At 41.1% G+C, this 27,744-nt stretch overlaps 1 protein-coding gene and 1 long non-coding RNA gene across 2 annotated transcripts; both read left to right on the top strand.

Annotated features, from left to right (window-relative positions):
* Positions 1-510: 510 nt before the first annotated feature.
* On the top strand, positions 511-3,720 carry LOC106030651 (uncharacterized). Its single transcript, XR_007167626.2, has 3 exons — positions 511-649; positions 3,138-3,173; positions 3,500-3,720. It is a non-coding gene; the product is annotated as an uncharacterized lncRNA (long non-coding RNA).
* A 10,278-nt stretch (positions 3,721-13,998) lies between these two features.
* TMEM64 (transmembrane protein 64) lies at positions 13,999-27,216 on the top strand. The gene is given in 6 exon segments (XM_013172370.3): positions 13,999-14,012; positions 14,244-14,676; positions 14,678-14,901; positions 14,903-15,563; positions 21,065-21,220; positions 24,626-27,216. Coding segments are annotated over 6 exon segments (1,683 nt in total). The 3' UTR covers positions 24,821-27,216.
* The last annotated feature ends 528 nt before the right edge of the window (positions 27,217-27,744 follow it).

The following is a 27,744-nucleotide window of genomic DNA, read 5'->3' as shown; positions in this document are numbered from 1 at the left end:
GACTATTCCTATTTTCTTTTACTTTAGTCCCTAGCTCTAAAGCTGGTTATTGAAAGTTTTCTATTCTATACAAAGTTATAATGCTGAATTATAACTACCGAGAAAGCTTACACAGGGGTAAACTTTCTCAAAAGTGTCTAGAAATAGGCAAGAGACTAAAGGTTTGTACCAAAATCTCATTCATGTTTCTCTCTGCTCCCAACAGCCCAAATCTCTCATGATAAGGGAGTTAAGGCTGCAACATCCTAGTGTATTTTCCCACCTGTGCACCTGGCCCAATTCAATTAGAAGTTGAGCTCCACGAAGAGGTGAGTATCTGCACCCACTGCAGTGTACACACCCAGTCAAGGGCATCATAATCGACCCAAACAAGGGAATCACAATGGACATTTCAGTCTCCAAAGATCCAAAGTTGCTGGCCTGTGGGAGATCCATAGAGGATGTGTCCTTGATGAGGTCTTGGGCTCGTATTGTATACAACACAGCTAAAACCAAGACTTCATAAAGGGCAAAGACTAATAATATGCTCTCTGAGAAAATCTGACTGGCATGCTGATGTAGTGAACACCACATGTGGACAGCCAGAATAAATTATGGTGGGACACAACAGCTCTGGCAGATTAATTTCACTCTGAGCCTCTTCTAAAAGGTATGCCTGCATCTTTCAATTGATTGACTTTTAATACTTTTAAAGGAGTCATACTGTGTGCTGCGTCTGTCACGAAAGTTACAAAGGAGATGGCCTTCAAATTTATCTCTTGATTCTTGCCCAACTGTTAAACAAGTGTCTTTTTCCAGGACCTGCTCTGCACTGGCTAGCTAATAAAAGCTCAGGAAACAAAAGAATAATTTCCTGTTTTATTTTTAACCTATTCCATTACTGAATTAACGTCTTAATGATGATAACGTCATAACTTAATCTTATTTTTTTTCCTTTATTTTTGGATATGTTTTTAGCTGTACTGAAAAGTGATGTCCAAAACAAGCTCTCGGAAAATTCTCTTTTCCACTGCTGCCCTTTGCTAGAGCTGTACAAGATGTACAGGCTCTTTTGTACGACTGCAATAGTAGCCTTGTAGCCTCCAGCCAATTTTTACAAGTCATCTCCGTATTCTGGGGAGTTTATTTCAGTGTTACATTAGTAGTTCAGTACTAATTTTAGTCTGTTCCACACCAAAACAGGACTATGTAGTTCAATTCAGAAGGCGGATGAGATTATTTCCTTCGCAGGAGGCTCTGCTGTCTTAAAGCCTTGTTCAGGAAAAAAAAAAAAAAAAGGTGAAGCAAAGCTGCAAGGTGTAATAACATTTCCAAATTTAATCTCTATGACTTAGAAAACTCAAAATAGGTTTGAGCACTTCTCTGTAAGTTTTAATTGCCCTGTTGCAGAAATATAGGAAATAAAGTGTAACTGCTGCAATAGGAGCACTAGTTGTGCTAGTTCAGAGTACGCAGAAATTTAATTAAAAAAATGGAAATGGAGAATCATATTGGGTGGTAATTTATACCTGAAAGGACTTCAGTGAGGCTTAATGTGGTACAGCCCCTGCAGAGAGGAAGAACAGCGAAGTTCAGACATTTCCTGAGATCCCCCAAACGCAAAGGTCTGCTGGGGACTGGCTGACTGGCCTCCCTCCAGCATGGTTTTCTTCTAATGCTCATGCATGGTTGTCTTCTGCTCTGAGAGATCTTGGTTTTCAGTGTCTTCACCATTCTTTGGCACATTTTTCTCTTACTCAAGCTCTGAGATAAGAGAAATCTTGATTCTATTGTTTGTCCCCTCAGTAGACCAGATTTTCCTTCTTTTCTTCTCCTGGTAACGCAGATTCTGTTCCAGACCACGTAGTGGTGATCTTTGCCACAAACGTGCTGAATCTGCAAGGGTCTCATAACAGCAGGGCAACTTTCTCACTCTTTTGCAGACCTGCAGGCACATCAGTCCCCTGTTGCCACATCAAATGTCTCCCTCGTATTGTGCTGCTTTGAAATCACAGCTTCCTTCTCTGCTTAGGTTTCCAAACCACAGGGACAGCTGCATTCTGTGAAAGGGCAGGAAATAAGTGGAGAAATATTTTGTGGCTTCTTACACTTGCTTTGCACTGATCAAAATGCTGACATGTGGACGAGTAGTTTATTGTCCAGTTATACAGGGTATACATTCACTTTTTCCAAACTCAGGTGACCTACTCTATACTTTTCTTAACAAACTGCTTGAAAACAGCTGCTTTTAAGTTATCAGAAAGAAATGCAGGTTACACATGTGAACCTACTTTCTTGGGAGCTCTGGGTGAAATGTGAATCCCACACTTGTTTCCAGGGGTGGCAAGTGCAGACTGTTCCCTCTCACACAGAAAGAAGGGCCTTCTAGGCTCTGAAAATAGCCCTGTCAAAACTGTGCAGATCAACGTATATCATGAAGGCGTTAGGTGTTTGTGCTCCCCCCCCCATAAAAAAAAAATAAAAAAGAGAGGAAAATAGAATGCTTTCTAAAACTCCCATTAAACTCTCATTTTGTTGAAGTTTCTCTCTTGTTTGCTTCCATGGGACTTCTGATTATTTTCCCAGCTTCAGTCAACCATACTCAACTCATCCAGTCATCACCATTGCCATGTAATTTCCCAGTGAGGTTAGCAACAGCAAGTTGCTGTAATGATAAATAATAAAAAAACAACCCTTTTATGATTTGGTTGTTGCTTATTTTCCCTAGTGAATACCAATAAAATAAAAAGAGGTCCCCTGAGCAGCACACCCGAGAAACTGGAATGCTTTTAAGTGTAACAGGTTAGAAGGGGCTCTTAGACAGAATGTCCAGCAGTCTTTGAAAATAATTCCTTTGGGAAAATTCTAAATAATTCTTCATAATTAGAAACTTTGTTACTTGCTGCAGTGGAATTAAAACTACTTTATTACGCCAGTTGTTGAAGCAGCCTTTTGTTACATTAAAGACTAGTAAGCCACCTGACTGGTGCTGTATTTCCTGGCTTTTCTGCTCATGCGAAACCACCAATGTCAAAGAGGATAACTTGTCCTAGAGATGTCGTAATGCTCTATTGAATGAGATCAACTCTTCAGCTATGTAACTACTCGTTGCATAGTCTTTTTATTAACCTCCCTCCTTCATTTTGTTATCTGTTTAGGGAAAGAGTTGTCAGTGTGAGGACAACAGCCTGCAGGTAGGGCTTACTGGGAGAAGCAGGGTGGCAAGAGAGGGAGGGGGAACAGCTTGTGTGGCTCTTGTCCTTTGCCATCTCCCTTCCCATCCGTCCTTAGCTTCATCCTGCATGGCACACAAATTCAGATGCACAATGTGAAGGCTCACACACAGCCCAGTGCCCAGATCTGGATCAGGGTTGGATCCAGCCCTCCCTATGTTTGTTTTATATTGTTGAAATGATTTATTCATAGTTTATGTATTGTATCATAAAATATGTGATGAGAAAAGTGTAGCAGCAATGAAAAAAATATACTCTGATGAAATACTTTCTGCATATTTTCTAAGAGGCACACAGTGCAAATAAAGCCTTCTGGGAACATGAAGGAGAAGAAGAAGACTTGGAGCAGTCAGCATTGATTTACCAAGGCTAAATCAAACCTGACCAACTTGATTATCTTCAATGGACACCATCTGTGGTTTCTGAGAGAAAGGAACACCGACAAAGATAGGAAGGGGTTGCTTGAACTAAGCTAAGTAACATGCTAAATAAAGTCAAGACAAGAAAAAGTAAATGAATGCCTCATGGATTCCAAAGGGCAATGCAATGAATTGTTCCTGTATTTGGTGTGTCTGTAAAGGATAACTGCAAACAGCTTCTCGCATCTCTCAGGAAGCTACTGGGATTGACTTCATCACTACCCACTGAGTTTATGATCAGTTGTCTTAATTCTGAAACCATCTCCAAAGGTATTACCTAAGTCGGCTTTGTAGTCAGCTATTTAGTCAGCTTTTACCTTTGGCCAAATGGACAAGTGGGTATAGAAATAACAGGAAGCACCTGAAGGGTTGAAAGTTTAAAGTACATGACAAATTTTAAAGGAAGGTGCAACTAGGCAAACGTGAGGGAGAAATCACAAAAACTGAAGGTCTTACACAGACCCAAGATACTTGATCTCTGCAGGAGCTCAATACCTCACATCCAGTTTTCTCATTTCTTCATGGAACTGATCCATAATACTTTAATTTCTACCTCCGTGTAAGAAAGAAAGAAAGAAAAAAAAATCCAGGGAAAAAATAATAGCTACTGCAAAAGAAAAACAAACAAACAAACCAAATCCTAAATCTATTTAATGACATGCATGCAAATAAGAAAGGCATAATCCTCCTCCACACTTGCCAACCTCTATTAGCACATTAACCAAGTGTAAGCCGGACACGTAGTTTGCGTTTGTAACACAAAATGCATTGGAATTAGCAAAATAAATTGGATTGGGTGTTGACAGCTTGGGACATCTGCACGTGTGATGTCACTACCCCTGAGGGTAGCTGAGGTCCTGAGGGACAGCAAGTTAGTTTGCCCATGAATTCAGAGCAGAGGTAATTTACGTCTCTGTCATTGCTGGAGTGTGTGTCTAGATACAATCAAGAAAATGATTTAGGAGAAAATGGCTTACAACATCTGCTTTGTGAGGAAGTAAATGGTTTTGCAGCAATCCAGCAGTTCTTTTGGCACCTTGGACCAGTGATACATAAAACATTCATAACTTCATAGGTCAAGAAAAAAGGCACCACAGCCTCTTTCTTTTAACTGCAATATGTTATTGTGGAATGGAAATGCTCATAGGAGAGCATGCCATAGTCTTATTCCAGTCATAATTAGCAAGTAGCTTACTAGTTCCTTCAATAATACAATGTATTTCAGATTATCATGGCAGTATATATATTCGGTTTAGCAGTGTAACTTGGTCTGCTTTGTATTGAGGGATAATGCTGGCATCTCACATTGTAACTATTTGCTCAAATTATTAAAAGCGAATCCAAATACATTTTAGTGATTTTTCTTTTTTTTTTTTTTTCTTTTTTTTTTTTTTCCTATCAAATGATTGTTTTATGGATATTTTGTGCATTTTAGAGGAGGTGAGATTGGCTTTGTGCTTTAAAATGTAACTCTCATAGCAAATATTTTTTAAACAACATTCTTTTATGTCTTTCTAGATGTAAAACTAATCTGAGAGGGCCTACTGCACAAATAACAAAATTAGGAATGCTTCAGATTAAGGTAAATTTTGTACTGAAGTGGTGTGGATTTGCATTCAGGACCCATTAAAGAATTATATGTACATGTCTATGTAATGGCTCTTCAGTATTTCTGTTAGTACAAAATTAGTCCTGTCTCACAGACAATTATTATTACCACAAATAAGGAAGAGTGAAACTAGATTGTAATTAAAATAAATATATCTGGTTAGGTTATCCAGTTTCCAGTGTGGAATTTAACAGTGCCTCTGCTGTAAGGATGGAATGGCATCTCAGCTGGTCCTGGCTCAGGACTGGTGCCTGCTGTCCATCTGGCAGAAAAGTGATAAAGAAGCAACAGCTGCTAAGGGGCATGGAGAACTTAATTGGAAGAGCTATGCGTGCCTGAAGTAGCTGGTATAACTGCCTGAAGAAGTAATATATGCCTGCTACCCCATGGCCATAGGCAGAATGCCAGGAAGGAGACAGCGGAGGAAGGAAAACATAGAACCTCCCACTGTTACTGACTGGAAAGAGGAAATAAAGGATGTTGTTGAGCGTTACTACTGGGACCACACATCATGGTGAAAGCTAATATTTTCCTAAAGATGGAGCAGTATGATATATCTGTATATTACTAAAGAATGTTATTTCACAAAGGAATACAAACTAGAGTGTTTTCAGAATTTTTTAAACAAACTGACAGAAATATGAAGAAATTTGGAGGGAGCTTTCTTCTTGCACAAACTTATCATGGAATCATAGAATCATAGAATATCCCGAGTTGGAAGGGACCCACAAGGATCATCAAGTCCAACTCCTGGGTCCCCATAGGACCTCCTGAAAAAATCAGACCATGCATCCGAGAACGTTGTCCAAACACTTCTTGAACTCCAGCAGGCTTGGTGCCATGACCACTGCCCTGAGGAGCCTGTCCCAGTGCCCAACCACCCTCTGGGTGCAGAACCTTTCCCTAACACCCAGCCTGACCCTCCCCTGTCCCAGCTCCATGCCGTTCCCTCGGGTCCTGTCGCTGTCCCCAGAGAGCAGAGCTCAGCGCCTGCCCCTCCGCTCCCCTCATGAGGGAGCTGCAGGCCGCCATGAGGCCTCCCCTCGGCCTGCTCTGCGCTGGGCTGAACAAACCAAGGGACCTCAGCCGCTCCTCATACGTCTTGCCCTCTAGAGCTTTCACCAACTTTACAACACTCATATGGACACTCTCTAATAGTTTTATGTCCTTCTGATGTTGTGGCACCCCAAACTGCACACAGTACTCAAGGTGAGGCCGCACAGCGCAGATCAGAGCAGGACAATCCCTTGACCAGCTAGCAATGCCATTCTTGATGCACCCCAGGATACAGCTGGCCCTCCTGGACACCAAGGCATGCTGCTGGCTCATGTTCAGCTTGCTGTCGACCAAAATCCCCAGATCCCTTTCCGTGGGGCTGATCTCCAGCATCTCATCCCCCAGTCCGTACACATAGCCAGGGTTGCCCAGGTGCAGAATCCTAAACTTTCTTTTGAAAGAAAAAATATATTCATCTTTGAACTTGTTAAGGAAAAGAACTCACAAAAATTAAATTTGTGTAATAGGAGAAAAGAACTACTGGGATTTCAAATCCCAGTTTTTGTACAAACTAACTTTGTGTCTAAATTAACCCCTCTGCCTTATTTCTATTTCTGTTTACAAGAAGTAAACCATCAAGCAAACGCATTACCTCCTACACAGAGGTTTTTTAAAGACAGCCGGGCCAGTGTTGGAGAAAGCTTTTAAGGTGCACTTTCAATGAAGAAGAAATTATCTCCCTAAATTAGGACTTGCTACAATGGGTCGTATAATAATTTGTGTTTCTTTGGGAGGAATAACGTGGAAAAACTGCATTTAGTGGCTGAGAACATCTTCCTGGGCTATCTTTGGTATGCTGCTGATGCGTTTATTTTCTAAAGGGGTAGCTGGGTATGCAGGCTGCCTATTTCGTTTGGTGACTTGGAAAGCACTTTAAAGCAGATTCATTCAAATGTATAATGTGCTTAATTTAATGCATGCATATTTTATAAAGGTAATTTTAAGTGCTCCAAGGGACAGATGGAGGCAATAAATCCAACAGTAAATGCTTATATAGTGTTTTGGGAAAGCAACATACAGGAAAGTCAGACAGTTGAAAGATTTGTTGTAGTCCAGTGGAAACTATTGAAGTTTGTTAAATAAAGATTGAGCAGCAATGGTGCAGACTGCTTAAAAATCCTACCAACCACCTACACTAACAAGGTCCAAGCCGAAGAAGAGAAGAGCTGTAAAGCACAGCAGTGGAAACCTCTGGATGTTTTCAAGTTTTGCGGAAGTCTGTGCCTGAACACGCCTATCAGTGACATGTAGCTTTTCTGTTTGTTTAGTAATGCTGTATCCAACTGTCTACAATTTTTATTTGAATTTTACTGGCTGCGGAAAGAGGGCAGACCAAAGTGCCTCCTTATACGACTAAAATTCATGTCATGTTAAGTCTTTGCAAGATCAGGTTTGGTGTCCATTTTTATTTTTTACTTTATTTTATCTAACAACATCATTTAAACCAGGTTTACTAAATAACCTTAGTTTAAACACATGCTTTCAGGTATCAGTGTTAAAGCAGTTTAAGTCAATCTTAGAATCAATAAGTAGTTTCAACATGTCATAAGGTTTTTTTAACACAGCTATTCCAGCCCTGTTGAGCTGAGTAAGAGGTGCAATTTGGGAGTGTTTGTTTTCAAAAGTCCAAATTGCCATGCACCTGGACTCCTACTTGCATAAGCTGTGTGCCCTATAGAGATCTGCTCTGTACACAGGTTTCATATTTTTCAAACACATTAATCTTAATTACTGTGTATAGGGTTGTCTCTTTCAGCCTTGCAGGTTCCTCCTCATTATGGAAAATCTGCCCTCAAGTACAGAAAAGGGCACATGGAGGGTGCCCTGGACAAAGTACTTTGGGGCTGGAGAGAGGGACACAGCCCCTGTCCCTCAGTGCTGTCTCTTGTAGCCTCTCATGTGTGACTCCATATAGAGTTACCAAAGAGCATTTCTGTGTTTTCAGCACCTTTTGTGACTTAAGGGAGATGGAAAAAAAAAAAAAAAAAAAAGAAAGAAAGAAAGGAAAAAACAAACCACAGCCGTTTTTCACATGGTTTACTATCAACATATTTTCTTTAAGTCCTGTTAGCTCTCTCTCACTCATCTATTAACCATATTGTTTGTATTCTATGTCTGTCTCCTAAGCTGCTTGATGTGGAGCACCTCTTAGGAGTTCCTGAGTGCTTGCTAAGCCTGCTGTGGACTACTGAATGCTTCAAAAGAAAGAGAGGACATTCCAAGCCTTTAACAAAATCTTTATTTTGAGCCTAATGGATTGCTGCTCTTTCAACTATGTGGTGTTCGTGATCCCAGCTGTTAGAGTAGCTGTGTGGACACCAGATCATAGAAAAAGCTGGCAAGAAGTGGTCTTCCACACTTTCCATGTCTCAGTCTCAGCACTTAAGAGGTGAGAACACTTACAAGAGACTGGGAACCATTTTCTGAACTCAGCCATAATCTGCCACTCCTCTGAACACAGCAGAGGAGGGTCAGGCTGCCTGCTGAACTCTGACTTACAGGGCTTCAAGTTAAAACGCTCTTTTGCATGGGGCTAGGACCATAATAATTAGAATGGGAAGCAAATGAGGCTTCAAACAGTTTTTTTTTTTTTCCACTGGTATCTAATGTAAAATATGAATGTACCCTCAGAGGAAGTTTGTACTCATTATTTTGTCTCGCTGGAAACTAAGGAAAACAAATAATTTAATAGATATACTACAACCAGGATTGTAAACATGTAAATTGATGTAACTGTGTTTTGTTGCAGTAACACTGCCTGATACAGTGTAATGCTTAGACAAGAAGCCATTGATTTTAGAAACTGGAAATTTTTCAATCCTCGTCCTTCTTCAGAGGCATAAAAAACAGCTCAATGCCTGCCGGCATTTACCACATTGTGGTTTCTCAGATAAAGGAATAACAACAAAGATGGGAAAGAGCTCCTTAAATTTTGCTACTTAAAAGCTAATTATAAATCAAGACAACATATAAAAAATAAATCCATTGAGCTTCTTTCTGATCTTTGACTGCTGCAACTGAGATCAATGGCCTGCTTTGTACCAGCAAACTCTTAAATATGTGTTTGTTTATCCAACCCACAAACTCAAATACGATGTTCTGCTTCAGTGCTGCCTTGAAACTAATGTTAAAGCTGCTTGACAAAGCTTAACAGGAAAAAGCTTAACGGGAAAACTCAGTCAAATATTACTGTGCTGTTAAGCCAGAATCTTTGGATCTTGGGTTAACCTTTAATGGTAAATACTTTTACAAAAATCAGTAGTCCAAAAATATAACGAGAAATTGACCTTCAATTGATAACCTGCTAGAACTATACCCTTGCCATGGAAACAGTGAAAATGCAGTCTATTTTTCTTTGCTTTGCAACTCAGTCTAGTATGTTTTGAAATGAGATAGATATATCTTTTACTTATGGGATTGAGTTAAAAGTGTTGCAGATGTATCAAAATGAATGTGATAGCTTGTTGCAACGAATGCTGCTAGAAAGCCATGGAAGCATGGGAATGTGGTACAAAGGATACGTTAACATTTCCATTTTCCTAAACTCCTCCCATTAAAAGTGTCCTGACTATGGTATGCATTTAGATATGTTTCTTCTTTTAGTTACTTTTAAGTGGAGAAGAGATTGTATGTAAGGAACCTCACCAAATTACTTTGCTAAAACAGTTACCTATTTAAGTATGCTTTGCTCACCGGGCGTTATTTCATGTCCTCTAAAATGCATTTTGAAAGAACACCTTCCAAGCAAAACAACATTTCTAAACATTAGCACTCTCAAGAACTGCATCAGGTATTCTGCTGCGTGAGAACATAGATTCCCTGTTTGTGGCCCCAGTTAAAGTAAATAATTCCATGGTTAACACTGTGAGGTACATCCCACTTCTGCGCAGTACAATTCAGGAAGACAGTATGAATATAATAAGGGTCTTTCTTCCACAGCTTACCACTTCCTAGGGCTGCCAATGCTAGCCTAGTCCTCAAGACCAGTTTCACGACTTCCAAACTTTTGGCTAGCTGCACTACATTACACCAACTGCCCCTGACTAATGGGGTCTTTTGGCAACAAAGCAGTCATCTCATGGGATGAAAAATAGGCGGAAGTTTCTTCTATAAACCTAAGGATATCCTTTTGTGAGAAAAAATCCCATGTGAGTCTTTAAGAAGAATTATTGTAAGTTTTCTGTTACTGAAACAGCTGAAAGCAGATATAAATGTACCAAGCATATTGCTGTATTTTTGCTTTATGTATAGCAAAGTTTTAGATTTCTCATTTACTCTTTCTCAGCTAGGATACTCTAAGGAATACTCTGTAAACCACCACAAATTTCCATACTACAAGTGAAATGGACTTGTTTAAGCTCTGGCACTATTTATATAATATCGAACACCAGAGTGATGTCTCAGAATCTTCCCTTCAGTGTAAATATGTCAGCACATTGCATAATGAATTTAATTTTCTTTCATGCCTATACATAGAGTTCTAAAAAAATCTGTTTGTAATGTGGGTGATTTTTTTTTGTTTTGTTTTTGTAAAATTGCTATATTAACCACGTTTTCTGTACAAACATATGAAAATGCATCAAGTTTCTGAATTATAGGAGTTTATGACAGTATATCAAATTATTGAATGTTTTTAACATGATTGTATGGCACTCAGCTGGGAGGCTGGGACTATAAATAAAGTAATAGTTTCAAGTCCTATATGTAGACACTTAATCAATCAAGCTGCAAAATAACAGTCTGGATTCCCACTCTACGGCTTAACAAATAGTACTCTCTATGGGCACATTCATTGAGTTTTATGGGTATTCTATTTTTTATGTTTATGTCTTTTATTTAAAAATTTAAATAACTCCATGTCAAAGCCATGCAAACTTTGCTATATCTTGATCAATATCTGTCCAAAAAACAAATGGATGATCCTAATGTGCTAATAGTGTTGTTTTTGTTCTTCCACCTCCTGTTCCTGACACAACTTCCAAACTATCACCTTTCACTGGATAACTAAAAAATCTCATATAAAGCTACATGATGGCTTTTTATCCTTTAGCATTATCCTTTAGCATAGTTCTCATTCACTGACAAAGCTGTGAATGCAAATGTAACATTCCTGCCAGAACAGGCTAAATCAGTGGTGCCCAGCCTGGAGCCTGTGGACCTACTTTGGTCTACCAGAATACCTCCTCTGGTCATAGCTTGCTCCTTGTTAATATTTTCCCCCAACTCTTTGCAACTCGTCCTCTGTTAAACAGCAAAATCTGCCTTGCCTGCATGAGCAAAGTGTGTGCTCCTTCCTCCACGTGGACGTGGAGGACAAATGACAAGGAACACTGCAGATAAGATGGAGGTACTTCTGGTGACAAAATCAGTTTGCTGGGGTCAAAAAGCAGTTACTCCTGACAAAAATATCCTGGACTTACAACACGGGCCTGGAAGAATACTCACATGATGAAACAACTTCAATATCCAGTACAACATACCACATCATGAGAGCACCTTCCTATAGAAACATGTTTTCTTGAAGCAGGTTTCAAATTGATTTGCTGGCAAATAGTAAAATAAAATATAAAGAGAGGAAAAAAATTACCTTAAATGATTGATGAAGTACCTCAGCATGAGGAAGTAAAGGAGCAGTCCCAATTGATGTAATGTAAATATTTAAACTCACATGTACTAAATCTGTAACTTTTATTTTGACTACTTCACATAATTTCTGAGGCATACAAGGCCAGAAGTGTTTTTTTAAAGAACGGGTTAGACAACATTTGTTGGAAATTATTTACTAAATCAATTAACTTGGGGAAAAAAAAAAAAAAAAAAGCTACCTTTTGGAGCACAAAGTGTCCAGGAGCAGTGTGCTCAATAGCTTGTTTTCTTTCTTTCTTTCTTTCTTTTTTTTTTTTTTTAAAAAAAAAAAAAAAAAAGTACAGTGATTGGTCTATCAAAAGACAACTGCCTTCCCTTACAGATCTTGCCTTTCTTATATCATCAGTCCACTGCAACTACTTCATCTCTGCTATAGGAATACTTTATGATTCACTGACTAGTAAGTCTGAAAGGCAGACCATTTAGCCCAGCAGCTGGCAGTTTTTCAAGGGTGAGGTCGCTTTTTGGTCCCTTCAGATGATAAGAAAGTAGGCATGCTGGCAAGACTTGCAGGAGCCAGCCGATGCTGCCTCTCAGCTCTGTGGCTGCACTGGCTCTGCACGCAGGAAAGACTCCCAGTTCTGCCGGGCTCCTGCTGATCCCCCCGTGGCCTCGCTTAGATGTTTGTCCAGAGATGTTTCAGCTCCATGCTCATCCAAAATCTGGCTGTGTGTTGTCTTTGCTTCCTGAGCTGTTGCTCCAAGGATCTGTACGATGACAGGATTAGCCATTTTAGGGGAGGCAGGCAGTGGGTGAGATCAAGGAATTCCATCCTTCATCCTTGTAGGGACAGTAGAATAATCTCCACTAATGACCTAGATAAAATAATTTTATAGGTTGGAGTCTAATGTCAACACTGTAACTGAGGTGGGCCATTGTGTTACTCGTACAATTTTGTGGTCCTTTTCAGATCTGCTTCCTGCGATTATAAATACAGAACCCTGCAACCTTCAGGAGTGGCAGCAGATGATTCATGACAGCTCTGAGCACAAGGTTATGTGCTTTAAATGGAGAAATATAGGGGCAGCATAAAGTATGCAACTCTGAAAGACATCTCCATTCAGGCTTTTTCATTGTCTGTGGAAGCAAGCGTACTGAACAGAAATATACACGAGCTGAATCTGCTTGTAAGGAATATTTGATCTTAGTATAAAATCAGAAATTAATATTTTGTCTTCTTGGTATTCTACTGAACCTACCTTACCACTTCTCCCCAGTTTGCCTTACTGAAGGTAAGTATGCCCATCATCCTTCATGAGCAGGGATGCTGGGTTTTCTTGCCGTTATTATGGATATACACCCTGCCTGTGTTTACATCATGAGAAAAGAGCACACACAAAATCAAATCATATTCAGATACTGATAACAGGGAAAAAAAAAAAAAGGAAAAAGAAAAAAAAAAACACAACAGATTATGCCATGGGTATTTATCTGCAGCTTCCCTGCTGTACAGTCTGCCAGGATTGTTTCATTCTGCTGTGGTGCTCAAAGACATCTGTCATTTTCTTAGGCTGATTTGTTGGATTACCCAGGTTATATCATTTGTGGTGGCATATTTTGCAAGTGAACATATTTGTGGTATGTTCCTCAAGACACGTTCTTCATTTTGAGATTTGGGTATTTTTTTTATTTAATCATCTTTTAACCTTTACAACTCCCACACACATTCTCGTTTTGTATACGCTGGTAAATTTCCCAGCAGAAGAATATAACTCCACCGGAGCATATTGTACTTTTAAATGCTGTAAAGAAAACAGAACCCTTTCTGCTCTGTGCTGTTGCTATCATTAGTAACGCCAGAGCAATAGCGAAGCGCGAAGCCTGCGTGCAGAGGCGAGGCTTCTGAGAAAACACCCATCCAAAATATGCCCTCCCTGCTTATTCAGGCCGCTCCATTCTTTTCTAGCAGCAGCTCAAAAGTCGAGCACAAATCATCCAAAAGTGTGTCGGAGCCTACAGGCACACGAAGAGCGGCCGGGTGAGTTGGCTGCCCTCATTTCTGCAAGCAGCAGGATGCGACTGTGCCAGAAGTCCCCTTGGGTGCCCAGGCTTGGAGATGCCGCCTGCAGGGTCAGTGCATGCCCCAGGCCTGCTGGAGGCCGCTGGCTCCCCATTTGGGGCTCTGCTGTGACCCCAAAGCCCCAAATGCTGCCTGGCAGAGGTGTCTCTACTTTGTGGAGAGGCAGAAAATGGAGCGTTTGCGGAAGCCCATTCACGTAGAGGAGATGAACAGCCAACACATCCCAGGGGTCTGGGAGTAACCGGCTAGTCAGAGTCTCCTCGAGCACACACTTCTGCCAGAAAACAGCCGGCTTCAGCCCCCCAGTTAAACTTCCTCCATGACCAAGGGGCTGCGAGAAGCGGGCCGAGGAGCCCCCAGGGCGTGCAGGGGCCGACGGAGGGCCACGGGCCGGGGGGAGGCGGCGCCCCGGGCCGTGAGGCGAGGCCGAGGGGGCGGCTCCGGAGGCTCCCCGCGCCCGGCTGGGGCACGCCCGGCCGGATCGGATGCGATGGGAGCGGGGCGGGCCGGGCCGGGCCGGGCCGGGGGCGGAGCGGGGCGCTGCCTGCCGCCGAGCCCCGCGGCGGAGCGGAGCGGAGCGGAGCGGGGCGCTGCCTGCCGCCGCCCCCGGAGCGCAGCCTCCTCCCCATCCGCTGCCTGAGCGGCGCCGGGGCTGCCACATCGGCACGGCCGCTCCGCCGGGCGCTTCCCGGAGCCGAGCGGGAGATGGGCGGCGCGGCCGAGGGGAGGCAGCGCGAAGGCAGCGGCGGCGGCGGCAGCGGCGGCGGCGGCGGCCGAGAAGCAGCAGCCGAAGCGCGGCCCCTTCCCTCCCGCCCTCCCCGCTGCCACTTCCCCGCCCCCGGCCGGCCCTCGGCCGGGCTCCGCCGCCCGCAGCGGGCCATGGCGGGGCGATGAGGGAGCGGCCGCCCCTGGCCGCGGGCTGCGCGGGGAGGCGGGGAGCGGCGGCAGGAGGAGGAGGAGGAGGAGGAGGAGGCGGCGACGGCTTCGTCCCGGCGGAGGCGGCGGGGGCCGGCGGGCTGCTGCTGGGGCCCTACGGCGAGCAGGGCGGGCTGGCGCCGGCCGAGCTGCTGCTGTGCCAGCTGCCCGAGGCGGGCGGCGGAGGGGCCGGGCTGGCCGAGGCCCGGGGCTGGCGCTGCTCCTGCTGCCTGCTGGGCACCTGCTGGTGCAAGAGCTGCCTCGGCGTGTGCGTGCTGGCCGCGCTCTGCTTCGCCTCGCTGGCCCTGGTGCGCCAGTACCTGCGGGACCTGCTGCTCTGGGCCGAGAGCCTGGACAGCCTGGCCGGAGTGCTGCTCTTCACCGCCGGCTTCATCGTCGTGTCCTTCCCCTGCGGCTGGGGCTACATCCTGCTCAACGTGGCCGCCGGCTACCTCTACGGCTTCGTGCTGGGCATGGGGCTGATGGTGCTCGGCGTCCTCGTCGGCACCTTGGTGGCCCACGTGGCCTGCAGGCGGCTGCTGGCCCGCTGGGCGCTGGCCAGGATCCAGGGCAGCACGACGCTCAGCGCCGTCGTCCGCGTCGTGGAGGGCGGCAGCGGCCTCAAGGTGGTGGCCCTGGCGCGGCTCACGCCCATCCCCTTCGGGCTGCAGAACGCCGTCTTCGCGGTGAGTCCCGCATGGGGTCGGCTGGAGGAAGCCGAGGAGCCTCGGTTTCCTTTAGCGGTGGTAAAACTGACCCCCGTGCCTCCTGCTAGCGTCGCCGCATGTCCTCCTGAGGAGGCACGCTGTCAAGGCACTTCGTTCGGTGGCACTGCCTGAGAGTTACGGTCTGCTCGCCACCTTTTGAGGCTTAAGCGTTGGGAGGATGCACCGAGATGCTTTGTAGCAAAATCTGTAGAAGGACTTGGCAGCTTGTGTCTTGTAAAGTGATCCGAGTGGGAGGAAAAGTTGTATTTTCAAGCAGCCTTGCCTAAACTACTCCCTAACCTACTTAACGTAAATGTTTGCATTGCAAAGAAAGTAGTGGACAGATTAAAGTTCTGTCTCTACTTGATGCATGTAGTGTGCATCTAGCAAATCCATACATGGTGTTAAGTCCTTGCATGTGAAAGAGGCAGCGTATTTTGGGCAGAGCAGTATGATACGGACACAGAGCTGAAAAGGGGTTCGGTACATCAGTGAAAGTGAGTTCAAATGAGCCTGGCAAGAGGCTGGATTGCTTTTCTTTCCTGCTTCTAGATGAAGATAGATGCATACTGTATGAGTAATTTATTATTTAAAACTTGCAATCTTTCTGTCCTTTTTGATCATCTTAAAGGAGACAGTAAGGAAGGACACGGTGTATATGTTTTTGAGTTCATGCTGTTGATGAAGTGCCAATTTCAGACCTCAGCTCTTCCCAAATGCTTTGTCTAAAGAATCTGTTTCAGGCTGTAGTACGCCTCGGTTGTGTCTGCTAAATCGGAGAAATCAAAACAAAGCACACCAGATTGGGAAATATTTTTAATGTTTAACAGTAACTCCTATGTGCTTTAAGGAAAAGACCCTATAAACAAACAATTTGGTCTGCCACTTTCTTACGGCACACTTTCCTCATTTGCAGTCCTGATTTTGAAGTGCTTGCTTAATTTTGAAGAATCAGCTGGTTGAAGTGAGGTTACTGAATACCAAGTTTCTTATTTAAGCAGAACTTAAGCTAGTTCATCCACAGAATTTTCAGGGTTTACCCCGCACACCAAAGAAACCATTGCTGCGTATAAAATTAACAGCAGATGCGGGTGCTGGGGCATTAGTCTCAAGAGCTGTAGCCACTTACTTCATTTTAAGTAGATCCTTTAACCATTTCCTGGTTAGGAATGAGAAGAATCTCATTTCATTTATGTTTTATGTACTCATCTATGTTGTTAAGGGACTGAGGATGCTTTGACAGGCATGGCCAGTGGGATGAGAGCAGTGGGGAGCAGGGCAGGCAGCGCTGCCTGGGACCCTCCCGAGGCACAGGGTCCTGATGAAGCTTTTACACTGGGACCCTTTTAATAGTTGGGAGCTGTTGTGCCTCAGTTGTCCATAGCTCCTGGGTCTCACCTGAAGTAGTCAGCAGCGCTGCATCTGAAAAGACCAGAGAATTACCAAATTAAAATGATTTCCTTCCGGGCCTAACCATTCTGCTATGTCTGGAAACAATTCAGTGGAGTAGTCAGGCCAGTGTAATATTATAATGATGCTGTAAATCAGTATTTTGTGTTCTCGGAGCACTGTGAGCTAAGTAATTTTCTTACTGAGGTTTCGGTGTAAAAATAACAGATAGGAAATGAGATGAAACTAGATTATTGAGCAAGTCAAATAACTTGGATGTTGCCTGCTAAAATTAGTTTGGGGAGTTGCTTTTATTACTCCTGATTTATTACTTTACAGGGTAGTCAAATAATGCAGTGTTCAATTTTTAATTAAGAATGTTTAGCATGAACTGCTACATTACTGAAAAATAACAATGTTGCACCAAATCTGGGATTCCAAAGCTGTTTCTCACTTTGAGTCAAGTTTAAGGTTTGTGTGAAATACAGAAGTCTACCAGCAAAGACTTAGCTGTGATTTCTTTGAAATCTGACTTATTTGCAAACTTAATGCACTACTTAAATTTAAAATGTAAGGGGATTTGGGGTATCCTAGCCATCCGTCTGTTCCCTGTGCTCACAACTTAAGCAATGAATTTGACAAGGTTTATTCTTATTATTAAAAAAAGAGTGAACTGAAGTCTTTAGAAAACCTAAATATCTTTTAATTTTCCAGCAGTCTAGTTTATGCTTGTTTTCTGTATTCGTGTTTATAAGTAAACTGGTGAGACTGAGCATACTTGAATGAAAGGGAAGGGAGGAAGTGACACATGAGGTCTGGGGACTAAGTGATAACCTCGAGGTGAGAGGGGTCATCTGCAGGGCTGGCACACGCCGTGTGCTGAGCACTGTGGGCAGCTGCAATTGCGGCGAAATTTATGGGAAGAAGGAAGAGAGCTTCCTGGCATTTGACTAGTGATAGGATCGTATTTTTTGAAACAGTGTTGAGTAGAAAATTTCTTTTTAAGAAAAAGGAATTTCTTCTTAGTTTTTTTACCAGGCGGACACAAACTCCTTGAGGCCATTCTGCTCTTCTCTGGGAAAGCACTGAGTATTGGGAGCAGGAGAGTAATGTATTTACACGCCTTTCTGGAAAACCTAGGGACTTGTAAAATGAAAGCATGTTCGTATATTTCTTTGAGTGGGTTTTGCTTATTTGTTGATCCTGTAACATGCCGCCAGGGTGGCCAGTGCTGTGCTGATAGCTCCTACTGAAGTGTTTGCCCACGCACAGCCCTCTCCCCTCTGCATCTCCGAATGTTTTGAAGGTAGGTCTGCACGGGGGCACGGTATGCAGGTTATCACCTCCTTCCAGCTAGTGGCTCCCTGGTGATAGGTATGTGCAAACTGATTATCTGTAGTACCTGGTGTAGCCTAGATCAAAATTCATTTTTTTTTTCTTTTCTGATAGGGATATTGTATAAAAGAAGTAAGCTGCCTAAATATTTTAGTGTCCAAGCGAATGCCTCTGGTTCCAGAAACATTTCACTAATATTTCGCTGTGAAGTGAGAGTTCAAAAAATGTTAAGTGCTTTGCAGGCACATGCAGCCTGCTTACTTTGCTTGTTGGAGAGTTGGTAGCTATTTTTCTGGTTGTTTTTATTCTGTACCTTTTTTTTTTTTTTGAGTAAGTGAAAAACATCAGAATTGTCCATTGCTCTCAGCTGCTAAGCCTACCTGATCTGAAACATGTGGACTCATGAATTGAGGGGAGAGAAGTCTGCTGCAGTCCCCAGAGGCATGTGACCCCCTAACAGCATCCCAACACAAGCATTTGTTTTTTGACAGAAATGAACCAAAGGGGTCAGCTGCAAAGAAAGCACGAAAGTTTTTATCAGACACAGCCTGTCCAGGGCTCAGTGGGAGAGTTTCTGTTTAACACGATTGTTAACAGAGCCGTTAGTTTGTTCTTAAATTTATTTTAACATGTTGCTGCAGCCTGTAACACAGATGTAGCCATGCTTGCTTTGTGATTTTGCTGTTATTTTTTTGCTGAAGTGAGCTCTCCCTAGAAACAGAGTCCTAGGAGCCTCTGTTTGGCGGTGTGGCCACACAGACTGCAGTTTGGCAGACCTCTAGAACAGGTACAGGTTTGCAGAAGGAAAGATAAGATAACGTGTAAGTTTTACTGAAAATGTCTCATTTTTTTCAGGTGGGGACACCATCTGTTTCCTACGCTTTCAGGGGGAAGGGATACTAATGTAGATCTAAACCCCACAAACCAGGAGTTAAAAGGACACCTACAGACTCTTTCTTTCCTCTCATTATCTCTCCTTTTAGTGGGGTGCACAAATCACAGTCCAACGTGTCTGTTGGCAGCCTCTCCTTCATTTGGAAGCAGTCTCTCTCGTGGCCCAGGGTGTCTGGATGCTTTAGGACAGATGTGCAAACACGCTCCTTTGCAGCTAGAGTGTCCTTAATACATATTCAGAAATGAAAGAGGTGCCCAGGAGTGTTAAAACAATCTTTGGGAAGTTTCCCAGCTCCATTAGATCTAATGACAGTGTCCTACTTAGCAAATCTTGCCGCAGCATTAGTATATTTGAGACTTTTAATAGCAATTCTTTCATTCTCTTGGCAATAAGGGAAGTTTTGGTTATGCATCCCTATTACATGGCCCAGATTACTATGATTATTTTTTTTTTTAACTGTTTTGAAAGCATCAGTCAAATATGAAGTTCTGACATGATCATGTAGTGCTTTTTCATTAGAAATCTAAATTAAACTTGTGTAGAGAAGGAGATTTATTATTTGTCTTGCTGATATATATTAAAGTCCATGGGAGCTGTAATTTACAGCGTGAAGATTGGAATTGGCTTACTGGATCTTATTCCCATGAATTATTCTTGATCTTCATGCTCCATTGCATTTTCCTCCTCCATTGCTCTTCCTTCTCCCTAAAACTTTCCACTCATAGTGCTTAGAGCTGTGAGAATCCAGCATTGTGACTTTTATAGTAATCAAAGGTTATTTTAAGAATAGTATGATGAAATAAATAACTCCGCTGCTATTCTCTTGTCTTCATCATTGTACAGAACTGTCAAGGTCAATAATTTCCATGTAGACTCCCAGTGTTAGGAGCTGTTCTTAATTAGAACTTGTTTTATTATTATTTGATCAACTGAATAGTCTAGAAAACTCATTAGACTGCTTGTTTCAAAATCGCCTTTTCTATAGGCATTTTATTTTTAACCCATTGTTTCATTCTGTTTTCATTTTCTTGCATAAATATATATTGGACTCTTGGATCTTGATTTTAATAATTCTCCGTGGTTGCTGATACTAAGTTAGCTGGTGCTGTGTAAGTTGTCCCATGTAAACTGTCCACATATGGACTACAAACAGAAATTTCTCAGCAAAGAGACGACGATATCTTGAAGTGTTACTCATGTGTTTTTTTTTTCCAGGAAAAACTAACAAAAGCTATAGTCATATTTACTGTTTTGTTCACTCATTGAAGTTTGATATAAAATAACCTTTGGTAGAGAATCTTCATGATGTCTATTTATATGTCTATAGACACTTATATATATAATATATATATACATATATATTTTAATGAGCTATATAACTTCCATTGCAGAGGCAAATTGTATCTGCCATTCTGTTTACCTCGATCTTATTTAGTACAGTGACATTTTGAACAATTACCTCTTTTATTAGTTGCCATACCTGTAAAACCCATAGAAAATAGATAATATACATCAATTTTTGCTTTGGACTTTCACTTTTGGTAAAGTACTTTCTTCACAGTCTCATAAATTGTAGGGCTCTGTTCACCATGAAGAAATAAACGTCTTAAGTGAACGGTGTAATTGCATCCTTACTTATGACTTTTGCACAGAGATGTTGTTTAATGTACGATGAAATTAAATAAAATGTAGTAACTTTAAAAAAGCCAGATGAAAACTAGCCACATATTGTTTTATTGTATTCTCTGACAGTAAAAAGTTTGTTTTTATTTTTTGGCACAGATGTTTCTGGGAGAGGCAGTCTAATGGGTTACACATGTAGGTTGTGCTGTGGCTTCTTACATTTTTTTTTTTTTAATAGGTTACAGATTTGTCACTACCCAGCTACTTGATGGCTTCTTCAGTTGGGCTGCTTCCTACTCAGCTCCTGAACTCATACTTGGGCACTACCTTGCGTACCATGGAGGACGTGATTGCAGAACAAAGTGTTAGTGGCTATTTTATATTCAGTTTACAGGTAAGTTAATACGAGGGATTTCATAGAGTTTGGTAGCAGTAATGTCACTCTGTGTCCACTTTCGTAAGCGATTACTCTTGGAAACAGTCATCTACTTGTGTTTGGGAACATTTCTTTATCCCTTTTATTTCTTGCTCATCAGCCGTACCGGTGGGATTTGAGATAGGATTTTGCTTTTGGAGATAGTAGGCAAGCTTCGTACCTATAGCATTGTCTCTTCAAGTCACTGAATCTTCACTTTGAAGACCGTGCTCTTAGGAACGTCTATGAGATGTAGAGATTCTGCACTGCTGGTTTCTCTTTGAGATTGTAGAGCCTCTAGCATAAAAGAGCTGGGCTATAGGATGTGTGGGGCAGCTGCTTGTCTCAAGTATTAGGAGCTGCTCTCTGTTGGCATAACAACTCCCTAGTCTGCGGCAGCTGACCTCCTGCAGTCTGAGAGCCGAGCTGTGGTGTATGGTATTGAAAAGTAGGAGGTGTTTGAGAAGTGTTTAATTTATAACTTTGGTATTTTCAGTAGATTGCGTAAAACTGAGATGACACTCATTTTTCATGGGCCTAATGACTGCTTGATAACCCAGACGGACAGGTTTCCAATGTTCTGCTTTCTTTTGGTTTTGTTTTCTTCCGTTAAACTTTAATTCTGTCATACCTCGTGTGATACAAAGCAGAGCTTGCTCAGTGTTCTCTTTTTCTGTTTCTCCCACAATTTGCACTGTTAATTTTTCTTCTGGTGCCCTCTGTGGTAATCTCCTGCCGAATTTTAGACTTGTCAAACCACCCCTACACAAAAGTCTGTGCGCTTAGGGTGCTTTGACCCAGAACCTGTGCCATGTTCACCGTTAACACCAAACGCTTTCAGTTTTGTGTAGGTCTTTAGGATGAAAGGTACTGTGGAAATACCATATTACTAATGCTTACATCGAAATATCCTAATTTTGCAAGGAGGTAAATTCATCAGCAGTGCACAGTACCTTTTGATGAGCTTAGCTGATGAAATAATTAGTCAGTAAATCTTGGGGATAAGCCTTAAGTTGGAGACAATTGTAAACATAAAGGTAATGAACATATCAGAATGAGATTATATATTAAAACCTCATCTGACATTGTTGGCACTTCCAGGTTGTGTTAGACCAGCAGTTACCATGGTTTGCTGACTTGCAGTTCATGCTGCAGTCATTTATCTTCCTCCTTTTATGATCGCAAGGCTGATGTTTAACAATGCTAAGATAAAAAGCTAACTCTACAACCATTTTAACCCATCACCCTCCTGAAACTTGTATGTTCTTAAATGGAACTTAGGAATGGAACACATTTATGTGTTGTTTTGTGTTATTTATATGTCGTTATCTTAAACGGAACACACTTATAGGCTTAATAGAAAGGTTTGAGTATTAAAAATGCATTTGCAATTGTGAGGTAAATAACTTCAATATATCAAATTGAAAATAAGTGGTTACTTGATCCATTTTCATTTTAGTCATGAAATGTTATTTCAGGAGTTAGTAGTTTTTAGTGGTTGTTCCTGTGTCGTCCCCCCCTTAAAGTTTTTTTTATAACGACATTGACTCTTCTTCATGGTTATATGGGTTGCCAGTGTAGTGTAACTTGCTCAGGTAAGTGTGAGTTGAATGTTTGAACAGAAGTGCTCACCACCTTGAGAGCAGTTCTTAAGAGTTGACTGGGTAAGGCAAGGGGAGCCCATTAGTGGAGGAATTACTGATGTTCTCCCATTTTTTTCTCAGGCATCTGCCTAGTGCTTTGCCTCGCTGTGTGGCTTTGATGGGACTTCGGCTTAGTAAACAGCTGTAAAATCCTTCACATTTCGTGGTTGTCTGTGTGTGTATTTTTAAATTATTCGTCTAGGGAACTGAGGCTATTGATAGTAATATCTCAAACCAGTCAAGGTTAAATATTTGGGTAAGCCCTTAGAATAGGGTTTTTCCTATTAATTCAGAATATGGTATCCATAGTCTCCTTTTGACTTTTTAGTTGGCAATCTTTTGAATCCTGTAACTTGAATTAGTGAAGGGATTTTTTTTTTTTTACCACAAGCAAGGAGCAGGCTGCCCGGAGAGGTGATCAAGTCTTCATCCTTGGAAGTTTTCAATACCCGACTGGACAAAAGTCCTGACCAACCTGGTCTGATCTCACAGCTCTGAGCAGCAGGTTGGGCTAGAGATTCCTATACACCTTCCTGGTGCAATTATACTATGGCCATACTTGTCAGTCCTTTTACTCTATAATATTCTAGCAACTTTGATGCCAAGCTGATAGGTGTTTTAAGTGGTCTTTAATGTCATGGAAAACATAGCCCTACCAATTAATGAAGTTCAGATTTTGGACTCCAGACCTTTGCTTATGTTTATTTACAACAGAACATAAAGTTATGTTTTGTTTTCTTTTTTAAAGAAAGTTACAGATTTCAGCTAGTTTTATAAAACATTTTTTAAAAAGTCATAAGATTTTACTTCTTTTAAAGGGACTGTCATTATGAGACCGCTTGATTTTATTTGAAGATTTATATTTTTATAAGGAGGATTTTCAGATTTTTCAGAAGACTGTAACCAGTGTTTTATTGAAACCAAAGGCTGACTCTCAGAAGTGTAGTCCGTGGTAATGTCATTAAACAAGTGATTTCTAAGCAAAAGTTGTCTCAGTTTATTCCTGATGATTTCTATGGTGAAAGTTTAAAAAATTCTAATACGATACTGAGCAAAAAAAATGTAAACTAAAATTCTTACTTTTGGATAATATTTCCTCCTAAAACAAAAAAATGAACATCCCTCCCACCCCAGAGCCCATCCTCTAGAAAGCAAGTACAACCCGTACAGGTAAGTTGTTCAGAAACTGTGGTTCTGTCCTACTTTGTCCTGATATCTGAGAAGCAGCACTGCTGCTTTTTGCAATCTTCTGTGCTGGCGGGGCAAGGGCAAGAAGTTTTACTTCCTTTTCTCTGCATCATCCTGCCTCTGCTGTTTGGCAAGTTGCAGATAACCATTAAAATTTTAACCTATCTTTCACATGGTATGTGGAAAACAGTTTTGCTTTCTAGTGGTACACTGTGCCATTTTTTTGTGGAGTTAGTTTTGCCAAGAGATATGGTGAGGGGTTTGCTTTCTAACAGGTATGTGGGGGACAATGGAAACAAACAACCTCTATCTTAAAATCAAATTAACACTTAAGTTCTATGTATTGTCTGTGTTTTGGTATGCTAGTAGCAGCATACGTTGAGTTAGAACCCCTTGTTGGTTAAGTTCATCTGCCTTTCAGTGTATGAAGTATTAAGTCAGTAGATGCCTCCATGAATCTTTACATTGATGACTTTGTTTTGTTCTAAACAGTTGTTCTATATTCATGCTTACAGTTTATATAGCCTATATCACTCCTTTGTTTTATTTGCAGATTGTTATCAGCATAGGACTTATGTTTTACGTTGTTCACCGAGCTCAAGTGGAACTGAACGCGGCTATTGTAGCGTGTGAGATGGAAATGAAGACATCTCTCGTTAAAGACTGTCAACCGAGCATCGGTGGTTCAACTACATACTGCAACAAAAGGACAGTGGCGTTCTCTGGGGGAGGTGTCAATATTGTGTGATTTTAAGTATTAATAAAGTAAGGTTTTGTGAACCTAAGCTGTTGCCTAGAAATACCTATGGACAATTCAACTAGCTTTGAAAAAAAAAATATTCAAATGGTTACAGGTTGTACTATGGCACAAACCAACTGACCAGCTCTTGAATTGCACGTGGAGTGACTTCTAGCAAAAAACAGAAGATGGTGAAGTAACTTAAGATGTAAATGCAAGTCTGGCTGCACCTTTGGTCATTTATTATGCCTATCATGGCCTGTAGTCTGCACTTTAGTTTTTTTTGTTTATTTTCTTTGCTTCTATAAACTGAGAAATGCTTCTATAAACTGAGAAAAGTAGCACAGAGGTAAATATTTTTCTGCTTAGCATTATTTATAAGGCTGAATAATTATATGCAGTAGAACTTTATTACTGATAAAGATGAATGAGAAAGTACGCAATTCAATGTACGTTATCCTTGAATGTGCTTTTGCTTCCAGACCTTGGAGTGTATTATTTTGCTAATGATGGGACCAGTTGGCTTTTCCTTCATTTCTGACTGGGGGGGCAGGGGAAAGAGAGAACCCTATATAAAATTTTGGTTGAATGTATTTTTGTAAGTCATTGAAAATGTTGCAGAGCCATGCATATGTATTCACACAAGCTTAAATCCTACATTGTGGGACTGAAGTGCTCTTAAATAACATTTTAAGTTACACTGTGTAATATGCAAAGGAAAAGGGAAAATGCAGAAGTTATAATAGATTGCAGTGACTAGCACTATTTGAAGGAAACTTCATGAATCAACTAACTGTTGAATTGGTTTTACCACCTTGGTGATTGTAACAAAGGGCTGTTCCATGTTAATCCTATTTATAAATATTTTTGATGTTTTTCAGCTCACATACCTGCATGTAATAAGGCTTCCAGAATAGGGAGCTAAATCTATCCTTCAAACAAAAATTATGAGATATAACACTACTAATCTTACATGAAGGTGGCCTTTATTTTATAAGTAAATCCCTCCCTCCCTTTAAAAAGCTTTAAAAATTCAGTTGGTATGTTTTTTTCTAAAAGTTTTACTTTTTTTTTTTAAAGATGCAATCTATTATATATTTCATCACAGTGAAGAAATGAAAACTAGAGGTTTTCTTTGGAAAAATAAATAATCCAGTAATGGAGGAGGACAGTAATGTCTCTGAGACTCAGGAATTCTGACTCCATTTTTGCAAGACAACACTGTATTGGATAATGCTCCTTTTATGCGTGCTATGGACTGTTTTTCACTGCATTTGAACAGACTGGATAACCTGATAATAATTTCTGTGTGTGTGTATGCATGTATGTCTGTATGGGCAAAAGCAAAACAATAATGCCTGAAGGTGACATGTTGTGTGTGTGAGTTTCCTGTAGATATACACACCAATGTTCAATTGCTCAAACACACACAAGTCATCTGACACAACAATAATGTATTACTTATTTTGTAGTTATTTTTGTGTAAGTTTTTGAGGATGCTTTCAGTCTTTGTGTTATTTTCTAACAAAACATGACTGTGCCTCCTTTTTGTAAGGCTGTTTGTAGGGTCCAAGCATTTTCGTCTTGTTGAGAATAGCAAGAGAACAGCATGTCTTCAAGGTAGATGGGAAGCAGAGATTTTATAACCTGTGGCAGTCTTATTGTGAGGACGTACAGTACGTGGATAACTTGACAGCTAAGCATTCCTTGGTAGTAAAATTCAATTTTGTTATTTAAATGTGTATCCTTTGCAGACGGCTGTTCTTGGGTCTTGTGACCTTAGGAACTAAACTGGTTAAATAACAAAGTTCAGATTGTCTCCCTTTTTGTTTGTTTTTTAAAAAGACAATCTGTATATACCTGGAAGTGTTCATTTACACATCTCTGCCTCTGACAGCTCCTGTGTGAAAACAAGAGAGCCAGATAACTTTTGATGGCGTTATTTGTCATCACAGTATGATTGAGCCCTTTCTTAACTAAACTTTTTAAAAGTGTTTTATTCCTTGGAGTTGAACAATCCTTGAATAAATGAACTGATCTGAATTTTGCTCCATCTTGCTAAATCAGCGGTAGTGTTATGAAGAGGTTTTCTCTTTCCGTTTTTTTAACTAACTTAAGGTTGTGTTGACTATTCAAGAACATTTCCCAAATATGTATTTTGAAGTGCTTTTATTTCCATGACACTTTGTAACCAGAGTAACTTCACTATGTGAACACTTTTGTAGTATGGAACTAGTTCTTAAGACTTTTGCATTTTGCTTGATACTTGTAATATTTGTGTACAAGTTAATGGGAAATGTGCATTAAAAGGAACTTTTCTGTACCATGCCAATCATAATTTTATACAATAAATTCACTCCAATTTCTTTAAAGAGATATGTATTAAATGTCTAGGTTGCTACAAAGCTGTAGTTGGAAATAAGGTGCAATGAAGTGTCGTCTCTATATGTGCACACAAAGATACTTGTCTACCTTGAAGAAGTAACAAGTTAGGATTTTAGAATGAACTCCATGGGTGGTGAGTTACTGATGAGGGAAGAGCATTTTTAAAATTATTATTAAAGAAATAATTGCTTAATTCTGTTAAATACTTCAAAGATTTTGATATCTGTAGCTGCCTTTTTCGATTCAAGAATAAGAGTACCCATGTGCTCATGAGAAGCGTGCCAATGAACTGAAAGACTGATATTTTTAAATGTAAGAGTGATGTGATGAGTTTTTTCAGATAGTCTTCCTACAATTAAAGATGGTATGAACAATTTAAATAATATGTGACAAGTCACATTCACAAATGCTTTTGTAGCTGCAGTGGTGGGGAAATTTCTGCTTTTTGTACGCAAAACATACCCAAATTACAAGTCACGTAGAAGACAGAATTTCTGCTGCATGGCACCAGTTTTACTTCCTCCTTCTTGTGGGAAGAGCAACTGTGT

Source organism: Anser cygnoides, chromosome 2 (assembly GCF_040182565.1).
Source record: "Anser cygnoides isolate HZ-2024a breed goose chromosome 2, Taihu_goose_T2T_genome, whole genome shotgun sequence".
In the NCBI taxonomy this organism is placed as follows: domain Eukaryota; kingdom Metazoa; phylum Chordata; class Aves; order Anseriformes; family Anatidae; genus Anser; species Anser cygnoides.
The sequence above is the reverse complement of the archived record's forward strand: the minus strand, read 5'-3'. Positions and strand labels throughout refer to the sequence as shown.